Source organism: Halyomorpha halys, unplaced genomic scaffold, assembly GCF_000696795.3.
Source record: "Halyomorpha halys isolate HHAL.00 unplaced genomic scaffold, Hhal_1.1 Scaffold1169.1, whole genome shotgun sequence".
Lineage (NCBI taxonomy): Eukaryota > Metazoa > Arthropoda > Insecta > Hemiptera > Pentatomidae > Halyomorpha > Halyomorpha halys.
Genome location: NW_027116596.1, coordinates 253,028 through 266,824, shown reverse-complemented (window position 1 = coordinate 266,824; position 13,797 = coordinate 253,028). Strand labels below are relative to the sequence as shown.

The 13,797-nt window shown below is 30.9% G+C and overlaps 1 protein-coding gene across 2 annotated transcripts; it reads left to right on the top strand.

The window, feature by feature from the left end:
- Positions 1-3,767: 3,767 nt before the first annotated feature.
- LOC106688645 (actin-5C) lies at positions 3,768-9,090 on the top strand. 2 transcript variants are annotated; one of them, XM_014433213.3, is made up of 5 exons: positions 3,768-3,906; positions 4,607-4,742; positions 5,557-5,703; positions 7,333-7,572; positions 7,673-9,090. In XM_014433213.3, exons 3-5 carry the CDS (start codon positions 5,578-5,580, stop codon positions 8,435-8,437), a joined length of 1,131 nt encoding a protein of 376 aa, XP_014288699.1. In that variant the 5' UTR covers positions 3,768-3,906; positions 4,607-4,742; positions 5,557-5,577; the 3' UTR covers positions 8,438-9,090. The 2 variants fall into 2 exon arrangements, with proteins under 2 accessions (XP_014288699.1, XP_014288700.1); XM_014433214.3 differs by lacking the exons at positions 3,768-3,906; positions 4,607-4,742 and adding an exon at positions 5,194-5,326.
- The last annotated feature ends 4,707 nt before the right edge of the window (positions 9,091-13,797 follow it).

The following is a 13,797-nucleotide window of genomic DNA, read 5'->3' as shown; positions in this document are numbered from 1 at the left end:
ATATATACGCTAATCGGAATGAAACATAAGGTCCTGACGTATGCGGACAATATTGCGATCTGAGGAAGTAACCCAGATGAAATGGAAAGACTCGCCATGACTCTAATCAGAGAAGCAGAGGAAATCGGTTTGAAAGTAAATGAAGATCAAACAAAATATATGATTGTAAGACGAAAAATCCACCTTAATGACATGGTTGTCGTGGACGGCAAATCGTTTCCAAAAGTAGAAAGTTTAAATACCTTGGCTCCACAATAACATCAATAAATGATCAACGAGCTGAGATCGACCAGCGTATAATATAACACTGTGCGAGCTGAGCCTTCTTCTCTCTGTCAACAATACTCAAATCCCGAAAAATCTCTAAAATCTGAATTATATATATATATATATGATAAAGCACTCATCAACGGCTGAGAGACCTAGGCCCTAACAGGTAGTCCAGGAAGCAGAATTGAAAGATTTCAACGGAAGATCCTTCGTACAATTACAGGAGCCATCTGGGATCAGAGGCTTAACACATGGAGGAGAAGACTAACAGTGAACTGCTTTCAGATACTGGTCAATCAATATTTCACGATATGAAGACAAGGAGGTTAAGATGGGCGGGACATGTGACTCGAAGCGACCCATCGGGACGCCTCTATACAACAATGAACGCCAGTATAGTAGGCAAGAGACAACGTGGGAGGCCAAAAACTAGATGGATATACAGCATCAACAAATAGCTGCCTGCAGAAAACAGAAAAGTAGTTGCCTAAGATAGGCAAGCGTGGAGAAGCCTGGTTTGGACGGCCACAAGGTCTGTAGAGCCAACCGAAAAAAATATATATATACATATATATATCTGGGTGTGTGTGTCTTCACAAATTCTGTTAAGACGGCTATCTAACCATGAGAAAGTTTTGTTGGTCCATTAAAAACCTTTAATACCCCTTTTATACAGACCTAGTGAGCAAGGGGGTACCCAGGATCAAAATAAGGGGAGGGAAGCCATAGTCAATCAGGTTGTAACATTTCAGCACGGAAAAGGAAAATGAAACCAAAATTTGACGAGCATTATATATAATTGTTGAAGTGCTTTATTAGTTATTACAATTAGTATATTCTTGAAAAAAATTTTTTTATTGAAGTAATAATTTTTTTCACTCCTAGGGGGAGTGGCAGCTACCCTCTCCTCCCTCTGGGTACGCTCATGATATTTCAGTCTATCAACTGTTAATAATGAAATGTGTTTTTCTAAAACTAATTACATTTATTTTGTGAATCCAATTGTGTTGACCATAAAACTATGAGGTAATTGCATATTATAGGATTTATATCTCTTTCTTAGATTTGGAAGATTATTAGCTGACCACTTGTGATGATTATAGATACAATGCCAAGAAATATACAAAAATATCAGAAAAACAATTTATTAGAAACCCAGATTCTTTCGATCTGGGCTCAGCCCTGCAAAGTGGAGTGAAACCTCGGTTACTAATAAATAGTTTTTCTGCTATTTTTGAACCTATCTTGACCGCACCTCAGACCATCTTCCTACAATCGTTCTTCTATTTTGGTTTACTGATATTATCTTTTTTTAAAATGAGATTGATAAGCACTGAACTCAGTCCTTCAATTTTTCTCCTATGAAAAAATAGTGGTATTTGTAAGAATGAAAACGTGCTAATAATTCAACCTTATATAGATGAATACAAGATACTGCTCAGGTGGTCAGAGAAAGTTTCGTATGTATTAAGTCCGTTCTCGACATTTTTTTTTTCATATTTCAAACATATTGCAATTTAAAAATCACTGCTACTATTTACATTTACTTCCCTTCCTTGACAGAACCAAGGCGAACAAACCCATGGTCTTTCGTAAAAATAACGAATAGCGCTATTGAAAAGTCTAAAGCAATGATCCTTATGTGCATAAAATGTTGCTCAGCGAAAGTGTACTCTTTCTCAGGGATACAATAGATTTTCACTAAAGAGCTCTTCATACACGGCGAAGAAACTTTGTGAAAGGCATCTCTAATTAAGGTAATGAGATGTTCTATTCTACCGTTAATATTGGGATGAGATATTGTAAAAATATATCGTCCAAAAGAAGTGAAGTATAAAACTGAATCCTTTATATGTTTAACAATTAAAGTGAAAACCAATTTTTATTAATAAAATGTAGTCATTAATACTACAAAAGTTCACATATATAGCCATGAAAATGAGGCGTTCGATCACAAAACATGGTAACTGACAAAACGAAAACTTTTACAATTTTAAATTCTTTATTAATTATAAGTTGTATCCTTAATCGGTAGTCACTTACTATAAGTTCATATAAACATTATTCTCTTAATAAAAACCAATTTCCAAAAGATTCTTTCAACAATTCAGTTACCACCAAGTTTTACGATCGAATGTGGTAATATTATAACTTTCGTACATACAGTGTCTTTTGAAAATGATGACACAATTAAGAAAGTCAATTAGATTCTATACCCAAATTGATGAATCTGATCAAATAAAAAAAAGAGTAAATAATGTCATTAGTTTTCATGAAATTGCGGTTTTGTCCTATCAATTTTTTTTAAAACTAAAGCATGCATTTTTCGTTAAACATGAGGCATGCTGTGCAAATTTTTATAATCTAGAAAAACAAAACAAAAAAATTTCAACATTTATAAAGCAAGTAAATACCTTTAGAAAATGGTCTTTAAGAGATAATGTACCTCCAGGGCCTTGTTTCATAATGAAAGCTAATAGTATTAGTTCAAAATACAAGTATAGAAACAACGTGCTAATTACACTAATGCATTTATTTTTTCATAATAGGGAGGACTATTAATGATATTACAGGAGTTAAAAAGTACTTAAGTACAAGTTACTATTGTACAAGTCCGCTTAATTGTATTAAGTTAAATCGATAAGACTAATAATATTAGTTTGTACTTTATTATGAAACAGGACCCAGGTCTATTAGACCCTGCAAATAACAGGATATAAATATTTTCAAAAATTTCTTTAAAATTAATTGGGTTTGAAGAGATGTTTAGTTAATAGTCATGTGTGTGTATGTATGTATGTATATATATATATATATATATATATATATATGGAGTGAAATTTCATTGAGTCGTACCAAGTTATTATTTGTTAACAATTATTGAGTTTTTTCTCTATGAGATGCTTTTATATTCTCTTACAAATCCTTCAAGACATCAAGGATTATTATTTTATTTCCATGCTATCATGTTAACAAACAACATTTTAAGATTAGATATGTATACATGTGATACCATAAATATGATTTTTGTCTGCTTAATTAAACTTTTTATTGAATAAAATTTACAACAAAATCAGATCCTGTGTTGTGCATGTGTTCTAGAAATTTATAATAAGTAATTTGTCAGTTCTTTGATTTGGTAGTATCATGAAAATAATATATAAACTTACTAATGGAATTAAACACAAGGACATCTACATTTTTCATTAACTCCATTTGACCATTTGTTTCATTGTTTTCCATTGAAATGCAATACATTCCATTTACCAGTAAGTTACCGAGGTTTTTATAAAAAAAATATCTTATTTAACCATTTTACAAAAAAAAATCATTTTTAAGAATAGTGAATCTGAGTAATTAACCTATATGGTCCATTAGTATAAATTTATCATATGACTACCTACCGACACAAAAATGTCCATTTCTTTTTGATTTTACTTTTATTAAAGATCAGTTGCCAAATCATAATGTAACCTATACTGTGTTAGATGAAAACACCATCAGATTAACATCACCAATATTTTAGATCCAAATTGTATAATATTTAATACAATAGAGAGCCTTAAATATAAAAAAACAAACAAAAAAATACATAGTAGTATTATGGAGTAACTATCGTTGGAGACGTATCTGAAGGTAATTTTTTAAAATTTTATTTTACAAAAAGTAGCAAAAAAGAAATAAATTCGAAGCAATATAAGTTGGGTGACAAAAACAAGACACTGTAGCAGTTGGTAACGATGTTACATTGAGGTGACATTGTCCATAACTTATTGGTAAATATAATTTCATCTTAACAAAACGAAATTATTCTTTACGCAGACTGCAAACAAGAGCTTATGAATGAGCTGAAAATATTTTAGATGTTATTTAAAAATTAAACCTTTTAGAACAAATATTATCATTAATTTAACATTTTTATCTCTACATTTTATAGTAAAAATTTGATATTGACATCATTTCTTGGATTTCGGTGACTAATATTTATTAATTAAAAAATTGTTAAGTTGCTAAGTGATGCCATAGATGGAATCTCAAGCAGCGAAGGATTTCTCTGCTGATTCCGAAGCGCGGTTGTTCTGGCCAATCAGAAACGTCTATCCGTTTTATGCCCATATATGGTAAGAGTAGAGACCGAGGGAGCGGAGTGGGGATGGTCGATTCCATTACGCTCTCCCCCCTCTAACCGGCTTTTGTTTAATTTTACAACATTTACAGTTTCCTATTTTTCTATTATCCTCCCAGTTATCAACAATTAGCATATAAAAATAATTTACATTTACAATTTAACCTAGAATGTCTTTCAAGTAATAATTATTTGAAATACTATGTTCAGGTCCTTGTAGCTAACACCCCTCGATCGAGGAGTCCATTCTGAGGCTGGAAACCAACGGCTCCGTACCTCCTTCATTCCCGTCAATTCTGGTCTGGTGTACGCATTGGCTCTTGCCGTAAACTTTTTTTTCTGTAAGGTAATGTAATTTATTTTTTCTATTAAGTGGTTATTTAGTGTATATTCTAAGCATCAGCTATAATTTACATGTGGTGGTTACAATATTTATAATTTGTACAAAATATGATAGTGAATAAAAAGGCCGGCCGACACACTAGGTGGTATTTTAAGTAAGGTGGGTTGGAATTCGAAGTATATGTCTATGAATTGTGTTTGTGGTTTTAATAGTATCACTCCACAGGTAGTTGTTCTTTTAATAGCATTTGGAAGTGTTCCAATTCTAATTTTGTAAGTCTAACTCGCGATCTTGAAACTGTTATTCTAAATCGTGAATGTAGGTGTTTTCTTCACCGTGTTGTAAATGAAAATACGATAAACCTAATGAGAGAGGTTAAATAAGTTTTACCCCCATACTTCTGTATCCTCAATGCTGGACTATGTTACCATATATGGTCATGTACCATCGGGTAGCAGCCACATTGGTCGGCGTGGTGGGGGAGGTACCGGTGGGGGGAATGGTATAATAGAGATTTACCCCCGGCTCTGGCAATCAGTTCTCATTCCAAGCTCGGCTTGCTACCTCTTATTTATTTATTTAATTCCGTAAGTGTTAATTTTTATTGTATAGTGGGTGTGGTACTAGTGCAACACTACCTTGTGCCATTTGGAATTAGTGCTACTTGAATATTGTGTTGAAAATCTTGGTGTAGGTGTGGGGTGTACAGTGATAATTTTTAATGCGCCTTAGCATTTTCTTTTAGGGAGTTAAATGTTAGCTTAATATAGAAGTTGTATCTTCAATAAAAGTAATCGCTATATCCTATTGTTCACAGCTCAATTAACCCTTAAACAAAATGTGTGACGAAGAAGTTGCCGCTTTAGTTGTAGACAATGGATCCGGTATGTGCAAAGCCGGTTTCGCTGGAGATGATGCACCCCGAGCAGTATTCCCATCAATTGTTGGCAGACCAAGGCACCAGGTAAGTTATATTTTATATTTGTTGTATCATATTTAGAAAAAAAGTTGAGCTTTAGGCAATAGAATTTTAAATATATTTAAATTTGTTAGTTCAGCCTGGAATACTTACAATCAATGAATTTTGAAATATTTATAAATAATGAACTTACATTACAATTTAGCTTTATATATTAACTCTAGTATTGTTTTGATTATTTTATATTCTGTTGACAAGTAGTTCAAATAGGTCAGTAAATGGAGTTTATTATTCAATATGTTCTAATAATTATGAAAAAAAAAAAAGTGGGATCAACTTATAAATTTTTCAGTATGATTTTATAGTCCAAGAATGAAATTGATATAACATCAACAACTTTAAGTAAAGTTTAGGTTTAGTCTAAGATAAATGCTGACAATAGCCTTTGCAAGAGTTGACTTAAATACTTAGTGATATCAGTTGATTTTATTCATTATCGGGTTTCAATGACATGTACTATATTATATGATTCTGTTCAAAGTCTTGATTGCTTTAAGTTTAAGCTCCTGTAACGTGTAGATTACTGATGTGTCTTAAGGTTGTTTTTTTCCTATTTCAGTGGGTTAAGGGACCGACAAAGATTTTCGTTGCCTCATAAACTATTAAGTATTTTTTATAATTGCATAGCATCTGCGAAGAAACATCTGGTTTTAAACAAAGAATAGTTTGGCATTCTTTTGGTAGCTACTACTGATACAGGATTTAAGATAATTTAAAAATATTTTGACATGTTACGTTTTTAATCGATTTATATTATAATCCACTTAATCAAAATCTAAATTTAGCATTTACCTATTAATGGTTGATGATTTTTCACTTGTTACTATTAAAGGAATTTTTTCTATCAAATGCTGCTTGTACATGAATACAAAATTTATGGTTGAGTGTTTACAAAATTGTTAGTTTATAATTACCAGTAGTTATATAAAGATAATTTTAATTGTTGTCGCCAAAATTTCTCTTGATCACTGAAACCTCTAATCTGATGATATATTATTCTAGCGGTGAGTTGGGCAAAATCATTGGCCAAGCATTATTAATTGGTATATTGATTTTAACAAAGTGGATTGTACATATTCTACTATCTTATAAAAATAAAAACTTTCATCTCCAGCCCAATCATACCTTGGGTGTGACCATACAATTATGTTTAGTGAATTGGTATTTACATTACATTTTAATTCTTCATTCATTGAATTGTAAAAATTGTATCATTAGTAAGTGAAAAATGAAAGCATCTTGTACTCAAATAATAATCTGTGTATGGAGTTATGTATGATAAATCAATCCTTGGAAGATTTTCCTTTTATTTTTTCCCCTTTAGCAAGGTAATAGTTGATATACTCTAACTTAAAAACTCATGGCCCTTTTTTTTAATCTCAATTAGATTGTTCAAGTTTCCATGAATTAGGCTTGGTTGATTGTTTTGAAGTTTGTTTATGAGATTTTGATAATTCCTATGATTCTTTTTTCCCCTAAGCTAATGTAAGCTATTTCTCAAGGTATAGTGAACAGAATATAAGTTAATATTTAAAAAAAAAAAAAATCAAATATTTTAATATAGTGGAAGATGTTGGAATTCAGTATTTTAATTCAAACTATTCTTATTTTTAGGGTGTCATGGTCGGTATGGGCCAAAAGGACAGTTATGTTGGAGATGAAGCCCAAAGCAAAAGAGGTATCTTAACCTTGAAATACCCAATTGAACACGGTATTGTTACTAACTGGGATGATATGGAAAAGATTTGGCATCATACTTTCTACAATGAACTTCGAGTTGCCCCAGAGGAGCACCCAGTTCTCCTGACTGAAGCACCTTTGAACCCTAAAGCAAATAGGGAAAAAATGACTCAGGTATTTCATAATTTGTTTTTATTGTACAGTATTTGTAATTTAATGTTTTATTTTCATCAAATTTGTATGCCTAAATTAATTTAATTTTTGATGATTTCAGATCATGTTTGAAACATTCAACACTCCAGCAATGTACGTCGCTATTCAGGCTGTCCTGTCTCTGTATGCATCTGGACGTACAACTGGTATTGTCCTGGATTCAGGAGATGGTGTTTCACACACTGTACCAATTTATGAAGGTTATGCTCTACCTCATGCCATCCTCAGGTTGGATCTTGCTGGACGTGACCTCACTGATTACCTCATGAAGATCTTGACTGAAAGGGGATACTCCTTCACAACCACTGCTGAGAGAGAAATTGTTAGGGACATTAAGGAAAAATTGTGTTATGTAGCTCTCGACTTCGAACAGGAGATGGCTACTGCTGCCAGTTCAAGTTCTCTCGAGAAATCTTATGAACTCCCTGATGGACAAGTAATCACAATTGGAAATGAAAGGTTCCGATGCCCTGAAGCTCTATTCCAACCTTCTTTCTTGGGTATGGAAGCATGTGGTATTCATGAAACCACTTACAATTCTATCATGAAATGTGATGTCGATATTAGGAAAGACTTATATGCCAACACCGTTCTCTCTGGAGGTACCACTATGTACCCTGGTATTGCTGATAGGATGCAGAAGGAAATCACTGCCCTTGCTCCTTCTACAATGAAAATTAAGATCATTGCTCCACCTGAAAGGAAATACTCAGTATGGATTGGTGGATCAATCCTTGCCTCCCTTTCTACCTTCCAGCAAATGTGGATTTCTAAGCAGGAATATGACGAATCTGGCCCATCTATTGTTCACAGGAAATGTTTCTAAAGTGGCTGTCATCACATGTCATGCCTACTTTTCCTTCCTTTGTATGCTCCTTCTGGAGACCTGCTTATTCTTTTGTATTATAATGTTTATTATATTTGTTTATTATTTTAATTATCATTTCATTAAGTTTTTGAACACATACTTCTTAACTCCCACTTGAAAATTGGAAGTTTAGAAATGTGTCAAATACTTTCTCTTCCATTATTTAATTATTTAAAATATCATTTGATTTCAATCTCATTCCATGTTAATTCTTTCCCTTCCCTTACCATCAAGTCCCCTTGCCCTAATTTTGTAATTTAAGGGGTTTATTTTTTCAGTCATTTTCTATTGTACTAGTTATCTTTATAAAAAAATATTTTATATATATATTATATATTTAAAAAAAAGACACTTTGCATTCCAATTTTTTCCATGTGGCTCGTAATATGCTTAATTTTATAAGTTTGCTACTTTAAAAGGAAGTTTTATACAGTGTAGGTTTGTCTTTTTTTGTATCAAAATCATGTCATCTGTTGGTTCCTGTAATGGATTTTTGAGCCTGTGAAATAATGACACCTATGCATGCACTAGGCCAAAGTATTATTTATTCCCATCTGCAGAACTGGAATTTTTAGAATTATGGGAAAAATAAATCATAATTTCTAAAACTATTTTTTATTATTTTTCTTACCCTATACCCAATTATTATAATTTGTGATATTTTAAACCCACAACACAACAGGTACATCTGTTGTTAGACCTGGTAACATGAGTATAATTTTTTTACTTATACATTCAATATATTATGAATTTATAAGGAAATAGAATTTACATCTTAAAAAAAAAATCAAGAATGTGAGAAAATATCTGGAACACATAAGATACATCTGTTATGCTGTGGGCTAAAACTAAAGCTACAACAGTTTTTACTAAATATATTGGTTTCAATTAAAATATATCAAATTACCAATGTTTTTAGTATATAAGTTTGTTGTATATAATGGTCAGTTAAAAATAGAAATCTACTATTATGTTTCAAAGGAATACTAAGTACTTAAAAGAATGGAGCTATGCCTCCCCAATTATTTTCTAAGTTTGCTACTTAAAAGGAAGTTTTAACATGTAGTAACTAAGCCAGTGGTTTCCAAAGGATGGTGCAATTGAATGCTACTTACTGAAAATATCACAGTAAAAAAGATAAGAGAAAATAACATATAGACAGTTCCAGCATTCACCTATTAAAATTTTATTTCCTTAGTCAACTGCTGTAATAAAAATTGTCCTATCAATGTTAGCTTGATAAGGGTGCCACAAAATATTTGAAGACCAAGAAGGGTGCTGCACAAGGCCTAACCTAATAGTACAAGAGCTGGGAAGAAAAAAAGGCAGTTTTCTCACCACAATCTTTTATTACTTGAACATACTTTTATACAATGAAAACTATGAATAATTACTAGTCAAAACTGGTGAGACTGCCAAGTATAGGTAGGGGGAATACAAAATAGTGGCTGTTTCAAAACCTTAAAAAAACAAATTTTTCATTCAGAGCACTATATCTTAAAAACTAGCAAATCTGAAAGAACATTATTTAAAGAAGAGTAAATTTGCTGAAATATTAGCCCTAACAGAGCTATTTAAGTCCAATAGTTGTAGAGATATTGCCTTTTAAAAAGCAAGGTTTCATAAAAATGTACTGAAATATCAGCAGTGAGTTAATTTATTTTGAGAAATCTATATCTATGGAACTATGTGACATACAGATGTCTAAGTGAGCAATCAAATTAAGCTAGTTTAATGTACTATAAAGTAGTTTTATGACCTTTACCATCGTAGGAATAGTAGTTTTCATGGTGTTTGCTAAAATAAATTGATTTTTTTTTTTTTCCGACCCCTCTAAAACAGAAATAAGAAGTGAATTAGTAAGTGCATTACTGTAAAAAGAAAAAGTAATTCGTGTTGTGTCTTACCTTTTACTACCTTTGGTATTAAAAATAAATTGATTTATTAGTTCTCCATTCAATAATAAATTGATTTATAGTAGTTTGGACAATAAGTTTGATTTATGAAAAACTTTATTTCAGAGACCACAGGACGTGCAGATGTCTGCCTGCACTCAAATTAAAGCTAGTTAACTTGACTATAAAATAGTTGATAATGTTTATCTTTGTTGTAGTAGTAGTTTTTATGATATTTGACAAAATGTTTATTTCTAGTTGTTCGCATAAAATGTAGGATTTTTGAAAAAATATATCTCTAGACCCATAAGACGCAGGTATGTCTGCTAAAACTTAAAATAAAGGAAATTTAACTTATTATAAAGTAGTTTATGACACTTATACTAGGTGTAGTATTTTTTATGATGTTCGCATATGAATATAAATTTGGCAAATAAAAATTTGTCCAAACAAATATAAATCAATTTATTTTAGCAAATTTCATGAAAACTACTACTACGAAAATAAATGTTGTTAACTACTTTATAGCTCATTATACTAGCTTTAATTTGAGTGCTAATAGACATTTGTCCATCAAATGGTTTTGGAGATATAGATTTTTCAAAATAAATTCACTAACTACTGATCTTTCAGTACGTTCCATACAACATTTTTATGAAATGTTGCTTTTTAAAAAGCTATATCTTGAGAACTATTGAACGTAAATAGCTCTATTAGGGCTTAAATTTTAGCAAATTTACTCTACTTTAAATGATGCTCTTTTAGATTTTCTATTGTTGGTAGTTGTAAAGATATAGAGTTCCAAATAAAAAATTAATTATTTTCAACGTTTTGAAACAGCCACCATTTTTTATTCCCCCTACCCATACTTGGCAGACTCATCAGTTTTGACAAGTAATTATGCATAGTTTTAAATTAAGTCATCAAAAATTGGAGTGAAATAATTGCCTTTTTTCTCTTCTTGGGCTCTTGTACTTTAAGTATTACTTATTCCCATATGCAGAACAGAAAAAGGAGGGATTCAAATCAAATATATTGATTTTTTTTTCAATATGAATTTCAATATTTAAGATTAAACTAGTTACTACTGAGCTTCACTGAAATGGCTATGACAGTAAATTTAATAGCACTAAAACAAATTGTGTTAAAAAAATATGTTGGTGGACAGGTAGTTAAAATTTCATATTTTGGTATGAAGTGTAAGGTAATTTATGTGATCTTCAGTAATTTTTTTAATTAGTAGGATCTGGCAATTTAATTATTTTGTTTAGATTTGTTTCATAGATAATTCTTCAGTTTTATTTCATAGTGAAGTATAAATACTGTTAGTTTTATAGTGTGGTACAATTTCATTAATAGTCATCACCATCAAAGAACAAAAAGTTAAATATTAATACACTTGTAGTTATGGATAAGTCCTATTAGTTTTCATTATGAAACAGGACCCAACTGGTCGGTAATAGTTTTCTTGTTAGCATAAGCGTAAGTCAGCCATGTGGGTTTGCGGGCCTTCTGGAGTTCACCCAGCCTCATATAGTAGAAACCCTTAATTGGGTAAAAATCTGGCAATAAAGCTTGATTCTGACCAAATCACCTTGCACAACCATTGGTCAAGTAACAGTACTCCACCCTGAGTCATTACTAAAGTCTTATTGCTGATTAGAAAAATAAATCTGTGCCTAACCCCACATGGGTTGTAATAGTATAGATTTAATTTTTTTTAATCCATATTTTAAATCAAAGTTATCCTTAGTTTCAAAACTAGTGGATTCAACTATTGATCTGTTTAGTACGTTTAATGAATAGATACAATTAGTTTTATTTTTACTGCAGGTATCCATATCTTGACGCAATCTATTTTGCAACTCATTGGCGGTTGAATATTGAGCTTAGTTTCCAACTTAATTTTATTTGCTTTGATTATATTTATAAGGTTGATAAGACATAACCCTTCTTAATGACATCAGTTTCCTTTATCTTGGATAGCAGTTAATTTTAAAATATACCTTTCATCTTCATTGTGCTAATGATTAAAATAATAACTCTGCATTCAAAGAAAATTTCTCAGCTCAGGTCAGTTAGATTACAATTAACTAAATAATGTGCTGAAAATTAAATAACCCAACAAGATTATGTTGAAATCTATATATAAATATAAATATTACATCTACATAAATATAAATATTAGCATACATCTGCAAAATATTTTAAAAATTAGATTTTACCACACTAAACATGGAAGGACATTTCTGTCAGCCCTAAAACTTACTAATTTGCAAATAAATTTTATACATTATCAGATCAGGTCTTTTTTTTTTTTTTTGTTTATCGCTTAAAACTCAATTATTATTTTTTAATATTAATTATTCATACTAAATTTTCTGTCAAATGAGTACCTTAACATTTTAATTAATTAATCATTAATTAATTTGGTCAAATAGTATCTTGTAAACTATTAACCTTTGTCCTAATATATTACTGCATTAAATTAAGTAGTTTTAGGACAACCAGAAATACGTTTCCGTGGTTAGTGTGGTACAAACTAATTTGTAAAATTATTTGCAGATGTATGCTTGATAGGCTGAGATTTATGCTTTTATCTCCTATACTATGTGCAACTGGCATCAAACACTGGGTGTTAAGAAGATTATGTGCCTTTATTGCAACTCTATAGACCGTTGATAGTCTAAGAAATTTTTTTAGGATGGGCCTCTTGAAGAAATAGATAATTTTGAACTGAATTTACCCACTGATTCTCAACACTTAAATTATCACAGGACTGATCCGGGTTTTTGTAAAATATATACTCTCAGTATATCTTTCGTGTATATTTTTTAATTTTCATTTAACTACATCCCTGATTTACCCACATTTTTGTTTGTTCTATGTATAGTTTAATAAGCCATTTAGTGTTAAAACTATTTTGTTATAAAACATTAAAATGAAGGAAAAATCCTTTTCTGGTACAAGAAGAAGGAAAAAAGTATCTCTGGTGCTTATGATTATGTATTTCATAGTTAAAAAAATTTTCTTGACGTTAAATCATACGCTTCGACAAGAACAAGATATCTTATGCTTGGGCAGAAACAAGAGATCTCATGCGTGGGCTAGAGCAAGAGATCTCATGCTTGGGCAACAGCAAGAGATCAATCAACAAATAAAATTTATTTATTTTCCTTTTTTTATAACAAAAAAAAAAAAGGCTTTTCCTGCAATTTATAACAATGTCTTTCCTAATTTCTTTAACTAATTCTTTATAGATTCTTTCCACTGTATCATTTATTTGTTTCTCACATTTATATGTATATAAATAATAATGTAATTAATCTACTACTGTCTTGTCCATAGTTAGTAATCAACTAATTTATATTTTTATTCCATTATTGTGTATATTTCCAAATTTTTAGTCTATTATTTATTTTA

Coding starts and splice junctions, on each gene's coding strand:
- LOC106688645 (XM_014433213.3), top strand. CDS start 5,578: ATGTGTGACGAAGAAGTTGCCGCTTTAGTTGTAGACAATGGATCCGGT. Junction 5,704..7,332: donor TTGGCAGACCAAGGCACCAG/GTAAGTTATATT, acceptor TCTTATTTTTAG/GGTGTCATGGTCGGTATGGG. Junction 7,573..7,672: donor ATAGGGAAAAAATGACTCAG/GTATTTCATAAT, acceptor TGATGATTTCAG/ATCATGTTTGAAACATTCAA.